The 17,040-nt window shown below is 38.4% G+C and overlaps 1 protein-coding gene across 4 annotated transcripts in view; it reads right to left on the reverse strand.

The window, feature by feature from the left end:
- Window positions 1-207: 207 nt before the first annotated feature.
- TAFA4 (TAFA chemokine like family member 4) overlaps window positions 208-17,040 on the reverse strand; it is a 202,801-nt gene continuing 185,968 nt past the window's right edge. For 2 of the 4 annotated variants that reach the window (XM_019023142.4, XM_019023141.4), the window contains exons 5-6: window positions 7,827-7,951; window positions 208-1,846 (exon numbers count right to left, since the gene is read on the reverse strand). In XM_019023142.4, coding sequence (XP_018878687.1) covers window positions 1,835-1,846; window positions 7,827-7,951 — 137 coding nt within the window. In that variant the 3' untranslated portion in view covers window positions 208-1,834. The remainder of the gene's footprint in view (window positions 1,847-7,826; window positions 7,952-17,040) is intronic. The other 2 variants (XM_055383363.2, XM_055383364.2) reach the window with 1 other exon arrangement.

Below are 17,040 nucleotides of genomic sequence, written 5' to 3' on the forward strand. Positions count from 1 at the left end.
TGATTCCCTGGAAGTGGTTTACTCACCAGAGATGTACCTTAAGGTGAAGTACTGTCAAGTCACTGTTTCATGTACCATAAAATTTCCATATATATATATATATATAATATTTATATATATATTTAAATATATATATTTGTATATATATTTAAATACATAGTTAAATATTATATATATATATATTTAACTCAATACTAAAGGGAGCAAAGTATGCATAAAACATCATGAGTGTGCCTAAGCTTAATGCTACATAGGTTTGGGAGAAGAAACTAAGCTACCCAAATGTATGTGCCAACTTTGCCATATAGTTCAACATCCCCAAAGTGAAGTGTTATTTTTAAAAGGAGTTTTTCACGTTTAAAATGTGCAAGCCTAGGTAGGATGTTAACACAAAGTCTTAAGGCATATAATAATCACAAAAACATGTATGCCATCAGAAGGATGAATTTTTTTACTTATTCATATGATCATAACAAATTTAGTAAGCATCTAGTCAAATTCAAAAATTTAGCCAACAAATCTTTCCATTCCCTCTGCAAGAATAAAATCAAATAACTGTTAGGCTATAAACCACATTAAAGTATTTATTTTCCCCCCACAAATGTGAAAGGACAGGGATAAGTAACTTGGTGCATAAACTATGTTTTTGGCATTTCTTAATATATAATACAGTAGTATGTACTTAATAACATTATACATTTAAAATCTGGGTCAGTCATTCTTCATCTGTCTCATATGTTTCCACATGACAGCATTTGAGAATATGTGGAGACAGACATGTCTGCTGCAAAATCATTAAGCCAATCAGGACTCAGATTTTAAAGAAATAAGATGGCTAACACAGAAGTCACAGAAGTAGGGAAACAGCTAAGTTAAGAAGAACTCATTTACAGTCTAAAAATTCAGCACTGAAAGACTCCTGTCTCGGAGTTAAAATCTTTTCATATAATTGGCATAAAATTGATCTAAGAAATAACCCTTGATCTAAATTGAGATTGTTTTATATTTTAAATGATTTACCTACATGACTACACAAAAGCTGTAAAAATTCCAACAAGTTTTATAAATATGTTCTGATAGAGCTTTGGTTATAAAATACCGGAATTGATATGCTTCCTTAGCACTCAGTAAAATGGTACATTTAAAATGGTACATTGAAGTTAAAACGCTCTCATTTTATCTCTGCTAACTGGACAATGGAAAGCAAAAAAAAATTAAAGGTAAAAATACAATGCACACACAATAATCCAACTATGTCCTTCTATTCTTCAAGGGTTATAAAATAAACGTTCTTTACCAGGTAATCAGTTGTTCTCTAGCAGTAATTTTCTTCACCAGCTAATCTACATCTGCAAATATGTTTTGCCAAAATCTCTTTAGACCCCTTTAAAACCACTTTAATACAAGGACAAAAGGAAAAATTCAAAAAAAGGAAAAGTTCAAAAGAGGAACAGAATGAGGACCCTTTGGAACATACATCCAAGTTCTTTCTTTTGTAAAAGCAGAAAGAAAGTGAAGAATGAACATGCCCTTAGTGGTGATCCATTTTGAAGACTCTGATTTGCTCTTCTCGGATTTTGGAGGTATGCTCCTTGGGAATCCAGATAGGATGTCAAATGTGTGGTGGCTTGTGGTTATAATTCAATGAAATAAAATCACGAAGCAGAGAGGGCTGGGCCAGTTAAGTGACTGCCACCTCTCACAGCTCACATATACAAATATGAAGTTGCTGAAATCCTAGACAATTTTCTGCAAAGGGGCCAGGATGGGAATCCAAGCAAAAGAGCTCCGCCTCCTGCTGCCCCTCCAGGATTGAAGCACACCTCTCTGTTCGCTACCGCGTTACCTAAAACAAATCAAAATAAGGGAACATTCAACACTCCATACCCACCGAAATAACCATTCCTGCCCCCGAGACCAATAAGGTCCTGACTGTGAATACTTTATCAGTTTGTACATTTACCTATAACCGACCTCACCAAATCAACCGTTCAAATTCTGCTTTGCAGCCTAAAAGCAAGAAATATAAAGAATACATGCACAAAGACTTCCATAAGAGGGTATTATGCAGTCTGGCTTTGTATTTGTGAGGTTATAAAAATCCCATCTGATTAGGTACACTCATCGCCCATCAGTTCATGCATGCTGAGCATGCTTTGTTAATGGCACTAAAATTTTTTCAAATAAATGGTTGATTAAAATCATTGCATGTCAAGATAAAAATGTTGCCTTTTTTATGTTATTTTTTATGCAGTTAACTTTCACTTTTGAAAATAGGTGATTTTATAAAACTGCTGTATTATCTATTAAAAAGGTAGTGGAAAAGGTAGTGGTTGTATTTTTCAGACATCCAGGCTGAGTGCTTATGATCTAAGAAAACAGAACAGCAGTTTCTATAGTTGATTGGTCATGTAAGAAATTTTACATGTTAGTCAATATACCAGCTCAGGTGGAAAAAAAAGCATAAGACTTTAACATGCCTACACCACAAAAATATTTTTTCAAAGCAAATTATTTGATAGTATAGTCACCATACCCAGGCTTTAGACCCAATCAGCTATGTATGCAAACCTCAGCGTTGCTATTAACTGACATCTGGCCTTTATGTATTCAACAATATTACTCCCCTTTTGTTTGTGCTGGGTAACTACAGCAAACTAAACAAAAACCTTGCCCCCATGGAGCTTAGCTTCTAGTGCAGGGACTGGAAAACGTTTACTGGAAAGGACTCAATATGGTAAATATTTTCAGCTCTGCAGGCCATACAGTCACTATAGCAACTACTTAACTCTGCCTTTATTTCATTCACAAAAGTAGCCACAGACAATAAATAAATGAATGGGCATTGCTTTGTTCCAGACTTTATGTATAGATGGTAAAATCTGAATTTCATATAATCTTCATGCATTCTGAAATATTCTGTTTTTGATTTTTTCCAACTTCTTAAAAATGTAAAACCCAGTCTTAGCTCATGGCCCAAACAAAAGCAGGCCAATGGCTGGATTTGGCCTGTAAGCCACAGTTTGCTGATCCCTATTCCAGAGGAAGAGGTTGGACAAACAGGTAAAATTCATAATATGGGAAACGGAGAAAAGTAAGGTAGTATAATAGAGGAAAGAAAGGTTGAGGCAGGGAGGGCAGAGAGCCGCTCTTCTATACAGGATGTCAAGGAAGGTTGAAGGAGAGGAAGAGCTAAATGCAAGGACTTTGGCCTTTTTCTGAGGTTCAAGGAAGAGATGAGGAATGCATGGCAAGACTGAACTGTCAACTTAGAGTTGTGACAAACAGAACAAAGATGTAAGAGAAAGAGGAATCAAGGACAATTCCAAGATCTTTGGCTTGAGCAACTGAATGATGGAGTTGGCCATGTTCTGTGATGGGGTAGATTGTCTCTCTTTGCCTTAGTTTCTTCATCTGCAAAATAGAGATAATAGTACCTACCCCCGTCAGTTGTAGCAAAGAGAAAATAAAATATGTGACTTGAATGACACAGCCCAGTGGTTGACACATGGTTCGTACTCAGGGAATGGAGGCTATTGTGATGTTAGCTCTTTCTGGATCTATCACTCTACATCCGGGATGTAATTGTCAAAAGCATCTTCTTTGAGGCAACTTATTCCCTATTCTTTGAGGCAACTTATTCCCTATGCCCAGCTCATTTTGGACAACTTCACTGAAGTTGGATGATAAAATGCTCTCAGACTTATTTTCCTTTAAAATTATTATTGTACTGATTACCTGTGGAAGATTCATTGCTACTTCTGAATTTTGATGGATACAAGGCTACTAAGATGCCAATATTAGCTCTACTCCCATTCATCAGGGTACCCTGAGCATTTCAAGTCTGACTATAGAGATCAGGGAAGACAAAACTTGAGGGTAAAGGAGTCATCTGAGCTGGACATTAAAAGACAAGTGGAATTTTAGATGGGGAAGTCGATAAAGGAGGCAGCAATGGTAAGGGGAAATACATGGCCTGTACAATGATTGGCAGTGAAGGCCCATTTAAGATGCTTATAATCTTTATTTTGCATCAGTTTCCAATGGGGATCCATTGATATTCTCTCAACAGGGAGGGAATCTGGGCAGGGAGTTTACCTTTGATGCAGAGAAAGCAAGGTATAAGCCAATTAAAGGTGAGAACAGATAGAGAGCTCAGTTAGACTAATGGTTCCCTCATACTGCCTGTTGATCACAATCACCCTAAGAACAACTTTTTTAAAAGCGTGGTTTTCTAAGCCCTATCCCAGACTTACTATACCAGAATATCCTAGAGGTAGAGTTCAAAACTGTGTTTTTTACACGTTCCCATGATAGCATTAAATTATTATTATATTGACAATGACCCATGGTGATGGCCCAAGAGACAGGCAGATTAGAGAGCCATTTGAGGAAGATATTGAAGACAAAACTGTTGCTTCCATTCTGTACAAGTTTTCCAATATGAAATATTGGGAATATTTAGACAATAGAAACTTTGAAAAACAAAATGAAGTAAAAGAATCAAGTAGGAAGTTTGCAAAGAGCTACTGAAATATACTATTCTCTAAAGCAGCTTTTCAACCTTCATACTATTGACATTTGGGGTCGAATAATTGTTGTAGAAGCTGTCTGTGCTTTGTAGGATGTTTAGTAGCATCCCTGGCCTCTACCCACAAGATGCCAGTAGCATCCTCACAATGTGTGATGACCAGAAATATCCGAGACATTGCCAAATGTCTACTCAGGGGCAAAATTGCCTCTGGTTGAGAACTGCTACTCTAAAGACATAGCTTTTCACCCTTAGTAGAGGATTCAAAAATAAGAACATTAAAAAGTCTAAAATGTCTTAAGATTCAAAGTGATTTGCTTCTGCTCACAAACAAGATACGGCAAATGCTTGGCTTCGTTGCTAAGAAGATATCATACTCTTGTTAGAAGGCTTAAAATGGCAACCCCAGATAGTAAAAAACTCTTTAGCTCACTGAATGCAGCAAAACCCAGATTTCAATTATGAAAAAAAAAATTAAGGCAGGTCCACAGAGAGAGTCATATTTTCCCAAAAGAAGCAGTAGCTGCATACCCTCTAGAGACACTGAAAACTATGTCGGCAGAGTAAACTCAGTGCCAACATTTTATACCTGGAAAAGATGACTAGTTAGGGAATTATCCTCTCTCTTTTCATATCTTCATCTAAAGCTATTAATATTCAAGTTAACTGCCAACTATTTTCATATTTGCATTTAAATGGAAAATAAAATTCTGACATAGCTGGCTTACTGGAGACCATCTTACTTTAGCTGTTCTGTGTTTTGATGCTGCTGTGCATGAACTATTTAAAGAAAATGGAAACTATACAGTTTAGTTAATACGTCCTCTAGGGAGACAATTGCTCTGCTTTTCCAGGACCTCTGTCTTACTTGTGGTGTAAGGTCAGTAACAATTTTAAGAAAAAGATACTACTGGAAACTAGTCACAGATCCACAAATGAATTTACTCTATGTGCGTAAGATCCATAAAAGACATAAAATGTTTTATGCAGTTCAAGTCACACTGACTTGGATTAATAAAGGAAACAAAGTTTTATGACTTCAAGATTATTCTCAAGTGACATATCACTAAAAAAGCAGCCCAAGTATCATGATGGCTTGGGGAACTGTATTATCTTTCTACAACTTTTCAAAGTGCTAAATGAAATGTCACTACCATTGAGGATTTAGCTACAGCAAACTTACATTCCCAGCACAGAGCCAAAATGCCCCTAAAGGTTTGCTTCCTGCAAATGCCTTTTCTAACTACACATAAATAGAGAGCCGTTCTACCAAGAGAACTACAGTTGGCTTTTGCTCATGATCTTGTTTTATATTTATATATAAAAATCAATACAAATATAATCTTCCAAAATATTATTCCTTAGCCTACAAGAAATATGATGAAAGAAAATTTTTATCACTGATGGATGTAATACCCTAATTCATGGGTTACTCCAAGATTTTCACTTAGGAAGGAATTAGGAAAAAATAGCTGAAATGGGACAAGGGAAAGATAGGAAAATTATCTTAAGGCAGGGTTTGCTTAGCAAGCACGCTGAGTCAATATAGCATGGAAATTTATTGGGAATGGCTTAGAATGATACGAGTGTTGACCTCCTTGCACCACCAATAAATGACTCCATGGACTTCTGCTGCTCTGGATATAAAAGCAGATATCACATTGTTATCCCAGTCATCTCAGTATCACTAACAAGGATAAGTTAGTTGACAACAGCAATTGATGTTGAAAATGGTCTGGTTTTACCTAGAGAATCAACCGACAACTATTCCACTGATAATCTGGGGTATAATATCAGCTAAAGTTCCCATTTAAAATGTATTGTAGAATCATATTTTCTAATATTTTGTTTTAGACTTAATATCTTTATATTTTAATATATTTTACAAAATCTTAATGTAAAAGTTCAAGTTCACACTTAGAAGGAGAACTGGCCTGTTTTTGACCTCCATGGCTGAAGATGAATTACTAAAACACTTAAGAGTTCTCATTCAAAGTATTCATAAAGGGGACAACATAAGAAAGGCAAGAAGCCATTCACTGTATGTACTTCCTAAGGGATCAAAGCTCAATAGCAATGAGAACCAAAGAGTCACTCCATTCCAGTATGTCCAGCTCTAATGATCTTAGAATGACCTTGGTCATGTCATTTTTCCTTCAAGAAATAGTTACCAAGGCATTCAGCTGGCTCTGGGACTAGCAGGGAAAGCAAAAACAAAGCCAGGGCCCAACATCAAAGCTCTCCCACCAGACAGAAAGCTCTAGGTATTAAGCAAAATATGGATAGCAATCTATGTAAAATGTAACCATAATAAATGCTCAGAGATACAGGGAGCCTGAATTCAATCAGGAAAGAAGTCCCTGAAAAAATGATGATTAGCCAGAAAAGAAAGGAGGGAAACATATTCTATGAAGAGGGAACAGCCCATGCAAAAGGACCAGGGTAAGAGGGACTGACAGACAAAAGGCCAGGATGTTTAGAGCAGCAAGAAGGAAGCGGAGGTGGTTTGGCCATGTTACTCATTAAGGACCAGGCAGAGGCTAGTGGACCAATCACCAGAGGGTGCCAGTGGAATATTTTGAGGTGGACTAGCTTAGAGGATGTGCATTTTACAAAATTATTGTAGTCACTGTGTAGGGACCAGACTGGAAGGCAGCAGTCCAGCAGTCTAGATTCATCTCCATATGAGATGGCAGATTGGACAAGAGGAGTAAGCACAGTGTTGAAGAATCATGGAAAAGTTGGGTAGTAAAAATCCTAAGGACAATGTAACCAGCTGAACATAGGAAGAAGGTAGGTTTCTGGCTGGAGGACTGGGTAGACAATGGTGTTCTTCAGCAACAGTGAGAATTGAAAAGAGGACCACTTGGGGAGAAAAGTGTTGGCTTCTAAGTCTTGAATAAGAATCTCCAGCCATTAAATCTCCTTTAAAGCAATAGGTATTTCTACTTGAGTAAATCATCTGGATGTGGATTCTTGTCATGGTGTTTTGATACATTGGCCTGTTGACTCTGAAACTTTTACTTTAAATCGGGCTTGTGAAGAAGCTGAAATGAATTTAGTAGCCCTGCCTAAAATAATGAATTCTCCCACCAAATCACTGTTCTATAAAATCTGACACACAGAATGATGCCGGGAAATGCGCTTTTCAAAAAGGCCAAAGCCGTAAGGTAGCACTGCCCAAGCAGGTTTATTAACACATAATAATGTGTTCTTGATGGCAGAATAAAATCAAGGGGAGAAAGCCCCACAGTTGATAACTTGTAAATTGTAGTTGCACTTCGTCTATACTTGCCTTCGTAGTTTTGACTTTATTGCCACTGCTACAGGACCAACCTGAGTAATCTGGCAGCACTTTACAATCCTCTCCTTCCAAACACGGATTCATGTGACACCACCATTTCTGAATCACAATGGAAGCTGGAAAACAAAGGCCAAATAATATTTGTGACACTGTTTCTTCCTCCAAAGATGGACAAAATAAAACTCAATACAGAGTAGTACACTGAGTTCAAAGATTGCTATTAAATTTACTGTTGGTAAATTGAAGGAATCCAATCAGGCATATACTCTACAAAATATTTCATTTTTTTATTAAAAATTTTAAAAGCAACAGATGTTGGTGACAACACAGAGAAAAGGGAATGCTTATACACTGTTGCTGTGAAGGTAAATTAGTACAACCTCTATGGAAAACAGTATGGAGATTTCTCAAAGAACTAAAAATCAACCACTCAATCCAGCAATCCCACCCCTGGCTATCTACCCAAAGGAAAAGAGACTGTTATATCAAAAAGACACCTGCACTCATATGTTTATCGCAGCACTAGTAATAAATAGCAAAGTCATGGAATCAACATGTGTCCATCAATGGAGGACTGGATAAAGAAAATGTGGTATAGATATGCTATCAAATACTACTGAGCCACAGAAGAGAATGAAATCCTGTCTTTTACAGCAGCATGGATGGAACTGGAGGTCATTATCTTAAGTGAAATAATCCAGAAACAAAGTCAAAAGTCAGTCATTTTCTCACTTATAAATGAGAGCTGAATAATGTGTACACAGAGACACAGAGTCATGGAACAACAGAAATTGGAGACTTGGAAGGGTGGGAAGGACGAGAAGTTACTTAAGGGGTACAAAGTACACTATTTGGGTGATGGCTACACTAAAAGCCCAGACTTCACCACTATGTACCCTTAAATTTATACAAATATAAAACAGATCACTTTTGCAGTGGACTGCCCAATTGTAAAATATAGCTGGTGAGATCTCAGGGTTTGTGGTGGGCTTGCCTGGGTTTGAATCTGACTGTGCCATTGTCTAGATTACACTAGTTCTCGGACTTCTCTTAGTGTCAGTTTCTTCATTTGAAAAGTAGATCCTCACCCCAGGATGTTAAGAGGATAAAGTTAATCCACGTGTGAAAGTCTTTGCTGACTTTGAGCCAGTCACAATAGTCTCAGAAAAAGTCAGCTGTTAATATGGGCATCATCTTTGATTGCAGGTTACAATGGTATTGCAACTGGTTCTTAAGTTTGATGCTGTCAATAGGAAAAACTAAAAGCACTAAAAATTTCCATCATACATGGTATTCATCTCTCCATGCCATTCTAGTGAGTGGACAGCAACCACCTGAAGTCAATTACAAGAAGCCACAGGAACATGGGAGGGCCTGGCATTCCTTCACCTTTTCATATGCCTGTTAGTCATTTGTATGTCTTCCTTGGAAAAATATCAATTCAGCTCCTTTTCCTTTTTAATTAGGGTATTAATTTTTGGCAATTGAGCAGGTAGGTTTCTTTTATATTTTGGATCTTAACTCCTTATCAGATATATGGCTTGCAAATATTTTCTACCATTCTCTAGGCTGCTTTTTCATTTGATGTAGTCCCAGTTGTTTATTTTTGCTTTTGTTGCCTGTACTTTTGGTGTCATAACCAAAACATCTAAGACCAATATCAAGGACCTTTTTCCCTATGTTTTCTTCTAGGAGTTTCATAGTTTCATTTCACAGATTACATTTACATCCTTTTCAAGTTAACTTTTCCATGTGGTTTAAGTCACAGGTCTAACTTCATTCTTTTGCATGGGAATATCTAATTTTCCCAGCACCCTTTATTGAAGAGACTATCCTTTCCCCACTGTGTAGTCTTGTCACCCTGTCAACGACTAGTCAACTATAAATGCATGGATTTATTTCTGAGTTGTCTATTCTGTTCCATGGGTCTACATGTCTATTTTTATGCCAGTGCCATACTGTTTTGATAACTATAGCTTTGTAATATAATTTGAATCGGGCTGTGTGCTTCCAACTCTGTTCTTCTTTTTCAAAATTGCTTTAGCTATTTGGGGTCTTTTGTGGTTCTATATGAATTTTAGGACTGTTTTTCTATATTTGTGGAAAATGCCACTGGAATTTTGTTAGGGATTGTATCTGTAGATTGCTTTGGAGAGTATGGACATTTTAACAATATTTTTCCAATCCACGAACACAGGATATTGTTCTGTTTCTTTCATTAATGTCTTACAGTTTTTAGTGTACTGATTTTTTTACCTCCTTGGTTAAATTGATTCTTAAGTGTTTTATATTTTTTGATGCTATCATAAAAATAGGATTGTTTCCTTAATTTCTTGGATTGTTCATTGCTAGAGAAATGCAACTGAGTTTTGGATGTAGATTTTGTATTCTGCAGCTTTACTGAATTTATTAGTACCTGGTATTTAAAGAAGAACTTGGCCGGGTGCCGTGACTCATGCCTGTAATCCCAGCACTTTGGGAGGTCCAGGCAGGCAGATCATGAGGTCAGGAGATCGAGACCATCCTGGATAACAATGTGAAACCCCATCTGTACTAAAAATAAAAAAAAAGCCAGGCGTGGTGGCGGGTGCCTGTAATCCCAAGCTACTTAGGAGGCTGACGCAGGAGAATGGTGTGAACCCGGGAGGTGGAGCTTGCAGTGAGCTGAGATCACACCAGTGCATTCCAGCCTGGGTGACAGAGCAAGACTCCATCGTCTCAAAAAAAAAATAAAAATAAAAAACTCTCCACTTTCTCTTCCAAAGAATCGAAGAAGAGAGAACACTTCCAAACTCATTTAATAACGCCAGCATTACCTTCATGCCAAAGCCAGATTAGGACACTACAAAAAAGAAAATTATAGGCCAATATCCTTGATAAACATAGATCAAAAATCCTCAACAAAACATTAGCAAACTGAATTGAACGTCACATTAAGAGGATCCTCCACTATGATTAAATGGGATTTATCCTTGGACTGCAAGAATGCTTAATCAATAAATGTAATACACCACATTAACAGAATGAAGGATAAAAATCATATGGTCATCTCCTGCAGAAAAATCATTTGACCAAATTCAACATCCCTTTATGATAAAAACTCTCAACAAAGATAATTTTATACAGAAGGAATGTACTTCAACATAATAAAGGTCATATACGACAAGACATGGATATCTACGCTCACCATTTCTATTCAATAGAGTACCAAAAGTCTTAGAGCAAGCAGGCAATAAAAAAGGTACTTAAATTAGAGAGGAAGAAGTTAAATTTTCTCTGCAGGCAACATAGTCTTATATATAGGAAGCCCTGAAGACTTTCCTGATAGGTTTGACTCAAACTATGCTGCCTGTGAAGTCAGAAACTCTAGTTCAAACAAAGCTTTACAAATCCTAACAGCTACTTTTTATTGAGGGCCAGGCACCCTGCTAATTTCCTTCCTGCATTTTCTAATTTAAACCTCACTACAAACCTGAGGTTAAAAATTATTTTTCAGGGCAGGGAGGTGAGGGATAAAAGACTACACATGAGGTACAGTGTATACTGCTCAGGTGAGGGGTGCACCAATATCTCAAATTACCACTAAAGAACTTACCCATGTAATAGAAAACCACTTGTTCCCCAAAACCTTTTGAAATACAAAATATTTTTAAAAACATTATCCTGTACTTCATCAAAATGAAAAAACTGAGGTCCAGGGGCCTTAAGTGACTAGGGCAAGGTCACAGAGTCTGAAAACAGTCAAACAAGCTCTTGAAGAGAGGCAGTCTAATGCTAGAGCCCAAGTGCTAACACTTATATTCATACCTCCCTCCCTTATGCATCTACTAGATACTAGAAACAAATCCTTGTATGGAAGGAGGCAGCCAGTGCCTTCAAACAGTTCCCCAGACAAACACTATGTGGCATGATGAGAGCACAGGACAATTTCATTATCCACTGAAGGGGCCAGACATTGTAGAATCTTCTCCACAAGTGGCCACATTGTCCCTGATTCTGGCCGAATATACTGAGCTACTATCTAGTGATATCCATCAAAACAAATAGTACCTAAGTCAGGTGGATTTGTGATCTAGCGTAACCACTTGTTATTTAAATCAGGCATTGCCAACACCAAGAAAGGAATCTAGCCAAATTGGTTATTTATTGTGCCAGAGACTGCTACTAAACTGGGATGGATGTACATAGCAGGTAAAGCCTAATAAAGTTATATTCTTGGCCAGGCATGGTGCCTCACACCTGTAATCCCAGCACTTTGGAAGGCCTAGGCGGGCAGATCACTTGAGGTCAAGAGTTCAAGACCAGCCTGGCCAACGTGATGAAACCCCGCCTCTACTAAAAATGCAAAAATTCACCGGGCATGGTGGTGTGCACCTGTAGTTCCAGCTACTCTGAGGCAGAAGAATCACTTGAGCCCGGGAGGCAGAGGTTGCAGTGAGCCGAGATCGCGCCACTGCACTCCAGCCTGGGTGACAGAGCAAGACTCTGTCTCAAAAAAAAAAAAAAAGTTATATTCTTTGCAGCCTCAAATATCATAACAATTTCCCCTTGCAACTTCATGGAGCTGTGTCACTTTCAAAGCACTTCTACTTACTGTTCCTCTTTTGATTGTCCCAACAACCTTCAGAAGCCAGAAAGGGGAGCCAGATGGTACCACAAATAAAAACCAGAGCTTCCCTCAGAGTTAGTCAAGGGGTGGAGGGTGGTACTAGAATCTAGATTTTCTTCTTCTCTATCCAGTAGTCTTTCTACTGTATCACAATTTACAATAATATTTTAGATTAGGAAGTACTACATAGAGTTTTACTATACTCATAGTGTTGACCACTCATTCTTGTCTGAATACCACAGATTGGTTCCAAGTGGATATAAAAATAAATAAGAGATGGCCCCCAGACCTCAATTTAAAATGCCATCTGCAGGACTAGAAAAGTTACATAAATGTTGACAGAGCTTAGTTGTATTTACATAGAATTAGAGCTCAATTTAAAATACTTTGTCTTCAAAACTCTTCCTCAGACTAACTTTCTTCCACTCAGGAGTGAGAACCCGTGTACTTTGGAAAGGTTTCAGAGTTTCATGAAAGATTCAAAAGCAGTCTTGACAGGTGGCCAGAGGTCCACAACTGAAGACAGGAGCGACAGTGACGGTTCCACCTGGAAGCCAGCAGACGCATGTGGCTGAAGTGAGAGATGGTCAGGGAAGCCCTGGACACCCAGATTAGGAGGGTGTCTGGGAAGGAACCATTAGGGGCTCTCGAGGAAAATTCAAGATTAGACTTGGGTCTCTCAGCAGCAGACAGCCAGGGAAGGAGTCTGAGCCAAGTAGTGCAATAAGGTAGACAAAACTGGGTGCCAGAAGAGTTTGAGAAGAACGAACTCTAAAACAGAAGAGCAACTGAGGTGGGAGTGAAGTGAGAAATTGCGGAATAAATTCCCTGCAGAGAAAAACAATGAATCAGATAATCTCAACCTTTCAGCAGATAAATGCCAGCCAGCACTTACTTACTGAACCCATGGGGACACAAGGTACTTCTGATGCCAAAACCTAGAAAAGGAGATGGAGGGGGAAATAAAAATGACAGATCCGGATGTATATCACAGAACACTATGCCACTTCTTAACTACAGGAAAAAAAATCAGCATTCACCTAGTGTTTAGGGATTTAAATAAAAAAATTTAAAAAGGAAACCTGAAAGACCGAGACAGAACTCTTATGAGATTATCTACCAGGTTTTTCGTTTAATTGGAAAATATGGAGTGATGCTTTCTTCTAAAAACAGATTTGCCTCAGATTCCTTAAAATAGCAAGCTGCCCTGAAATGTAAAGGAGTCCTATTTGCAAATATATATATTTTCCCATCTCACAGAAGAATACATTGTGAGGTGCCCCTGTTCGTCAAAGTGTTACCCATGATGGACTTTCTTTGTGAAAGGCTTTATGGCAAGTGCTCTCTCAGAATTGACAGACGTAGAAGGAAACACCACAATAATCAAAAGACACATTGCAAATTCCGTTATGAGTTAAGGATTGACTAAAAACTGACAGCAAGGGTAAGAACCCACCGAGGGCTCGACCTGACAGAGAATAAGGTGATTAAACAGCCAGGAAATTTAAGCTTTGAGTGCACCTTCAGCCTCACTAGCAGGGACAAAGGACTCAGAAGTAGGATTTTATTAAAGTTACTGGTGAGAACATCTGCCCACTTTACTGAGCCTTGTCTCCACAGGAAAATAAGTTTGTAGGAGGCATAGATATTTTTTTCCTGTTACAAAATATCATAATACACTTTAAATGAGAAAGTGTCTTGTCACTTCTATTTTTAAAATAAAATTCGTTTAAAAGCCCCATGCTTCCTGACTTACGAAAACACATAATACCCCTATCTTCAAGCTGCCAACCTGTAATGAATTTCCAGTTTTATGCAGAAAGAAAGAAAAAAATAAAAAGACAGTGAAGACCTCCCTGGTTTTGTGGTAGCAACTGCTATATTCTATAATGCTGTTGTCGAGGTGAAAATTTCATGTGATAATTAGCTGTTTTGCTTCTGGTACATTTTCCTTACTCTCTATTGTATAAAATGAGTTTTATTTTGTATTCTTTTCCCAAATAAACATCACTCGGTTAAACAGAACACAATTATGTATTCATACAGTTACTTAGATAAGCCAGACTTCAAATTATAATAACCAAGAACATGCTCACTTTTCCTTTTCATGAGTTGGATTCTTACTTGCTGATTTAGTTTAGCTGTATTTACATGGTGTGATGGTTAATATTAAGTGTCAACTTGATTGGATTAAAGGATGCAAAGTATTGTTCCTGGGTATGCCTGTGAGGGTGTTGCCAAAGGAGATTAACATTTGAGTTAGTAGACAAGGAAAGGCAGACCCACCCTTAATCTGGGTGGGCACTATCTAATCACCTGCCAGCACAGCTAGGATAAAAGCAGGCAGAGGAGCAGATCTTTCTCCCGTGCTGGATGCTTCCTGCCCTCAAACATTAGACTCCAAGTTCTTCAGCTTTTGGACTCTTGGAGTTACACCAGTGGTTTCCCAGGGGCTCTGGGCTCTCAGGCCTTCAGCCGTGGGCTGAAGGCTGCACTGTTGGCTTCCCTACTTTTGAGGTTTTGGGTCTAGGACTGGCTTCCCAGCTCCTCAGCTTACAGACAGCCACTTGTGGGAATTCACCTTGTTACTGTGTGAGTTAATACTCCTAATAAACTCCCCTTCATATATACATCTATCCTATTAGTCCTGTCCCTCTAGAGAACCCTAATACACATGGTGAAAGATATTCTAAAGAAAAATGTATGTTTCTACTGCAACTATGAACAGAAAAATTAAGAAAACATCTTCCTAGAATATATGCTTTATAGAATATGCTCCAAGATTTTAACACTTTGTGTCTTCAGTTATTTCAATCATATTATTTCAAGACTCTGTGTTCTTTAAAAATTAAGCCATTAACTTTTATATTTCTTGTTAAGAAAAGAAGCCATACCAACTTGACCCAGCTAACAGGCATAAGAGCAGTAGTTAGAGCACTAACCATTTTTTACAAGGAATCTTACTTGTTCACACATTCTGCAAGTAACACAATATTGTTAGTTCCACAAAGTACACAGAGTACTGAGTCAGTGCATGAGTACACATACACTGATCTTTTGGAATCTACGTTTGTCCTCTCTACTACAAGCAGACCCACACAAGCATATCCACATACACTGGGAACCTCTAAGTCAGGGTTTCTCAACCTCAATGTCATTGACATTTGGACCTTGTTAATTCTTTATCGTGGCGGTCAATCCTGTGCATTGTAAGATGTAAGGCAGCACTTCTGGCCTCTACATGCTAGACACCAGTAGCACCCTCTCCCAGCTGTCTTGAGACAATGTCAAATATCCCCAAGGGGGCAAAATCGCCCCTGGTTGAGAAACTGATCTACAGTTTGAAGGCATACTAACTCAAAATGAGAGGTTGTGCTAGTTCATCAGACCTGCTCAAAGCTCTTACTTAGGAAAATAATTCTAATCCATGATAAACACCATGCCACCTCTATTTTATGTCTTCCTTCCTGCCCCTACCATGGGCAATTCCATGAATTTAAAGTTTTTGCACACCCACTTGTGAGTTTTCTTTCTCTCTCAAACACACATACTGATATGGTTTGGCTCTGCCCCCACCCAAATCTCATCTTGAATTGTAGCTCATACAAGCCCCACGTTTCATGGGAGGACCTGGTGCAAGGTATTTGAATCATGGGGGTGGGTTTTTTTTCCCATGCTGTTCTTGTGATAGTGAATAAATCTCAGAAGATCTGATGGTTTTATAAAGGGCAGTTCCCCTGCACACACTCTCCTGCCTGCTGCCATGTAAGACATGCCTTTGTTCCTCCTTCACCTTACACCACGATTGTGAGGCCTCCCCAGCCACGTGAAACTGTGAGTCCGTTAAACCTCTTTTGCTTTATAAATTACCCATTCTCGGGTATGTCTTTATTAGCAGCGTGAGACTAATACACACACATGCATACTCGCACACACAAATCCTGACTGATTGTGAGCTCACCACGAAACCTGTGCTGACGAGGTGACCTGTCAAATTTAGGCATCACATTTTTCCTTCTCCGGAATCTTACAGTGCTTTACATAAACTTTGTTCATAATACTTCATACTCTTTCTTATTGGCATACTCTCTTAAAACGCAAATTCCCAGAAGGCAGGAATTAAATCCTAAAATTTGATTTATTCTAAGGCCTCTCACATCAAGGGTCCTTTTACCTTTCCAAGCCAGACCAACCTACATCTAGTTCCCGAGTTAGCCCCACTCACTCTCATATGCTTTGTGCTGCCTTGTTCCCTAATTAACTCCCTCCACCATCATATCCTTCTACCTACTAAATTCAGACTCATTGCTTCTCAAGGGGCAGCATCCCTGACCACCTCTCTGTTCTCCCTTTGAGTCCTTCATTAATAAAAGTTTGTTTCTCTGAACTAGTAAACTCTGAGTTCCTTGAAACCAGGACCTGAGTCTCCTTATCATGCTTCCATCTGGTATCTAGGGCAGGTGAGGCACAAAGGTGCCAAATTAAAATGATGAATGAACCAACATATGCAATATACATATCCTCCCAACTCCCAAAGTGTTTTGGCAAAATCCTCTCTGTCATTCATGTGTCTGCACTGAGAAAAATATGTTTTAA

The sequence above is a fragment of the Gorilla gorilla genome, chromosome 2, assembly GCF_029281585.2.
Source record: "Gorilla gorilla gorilla isolate KB3781 chromosome 2, NHGRI_mGorGor1-v2.1_pri, whole genome shotgun sequence".
NCBI classification, from domain to species: Eukaryota; Metazoa; Chordata; class Mammalia; order Primates; family Hominidae; genus Gorilla; species Gorilla gorilla.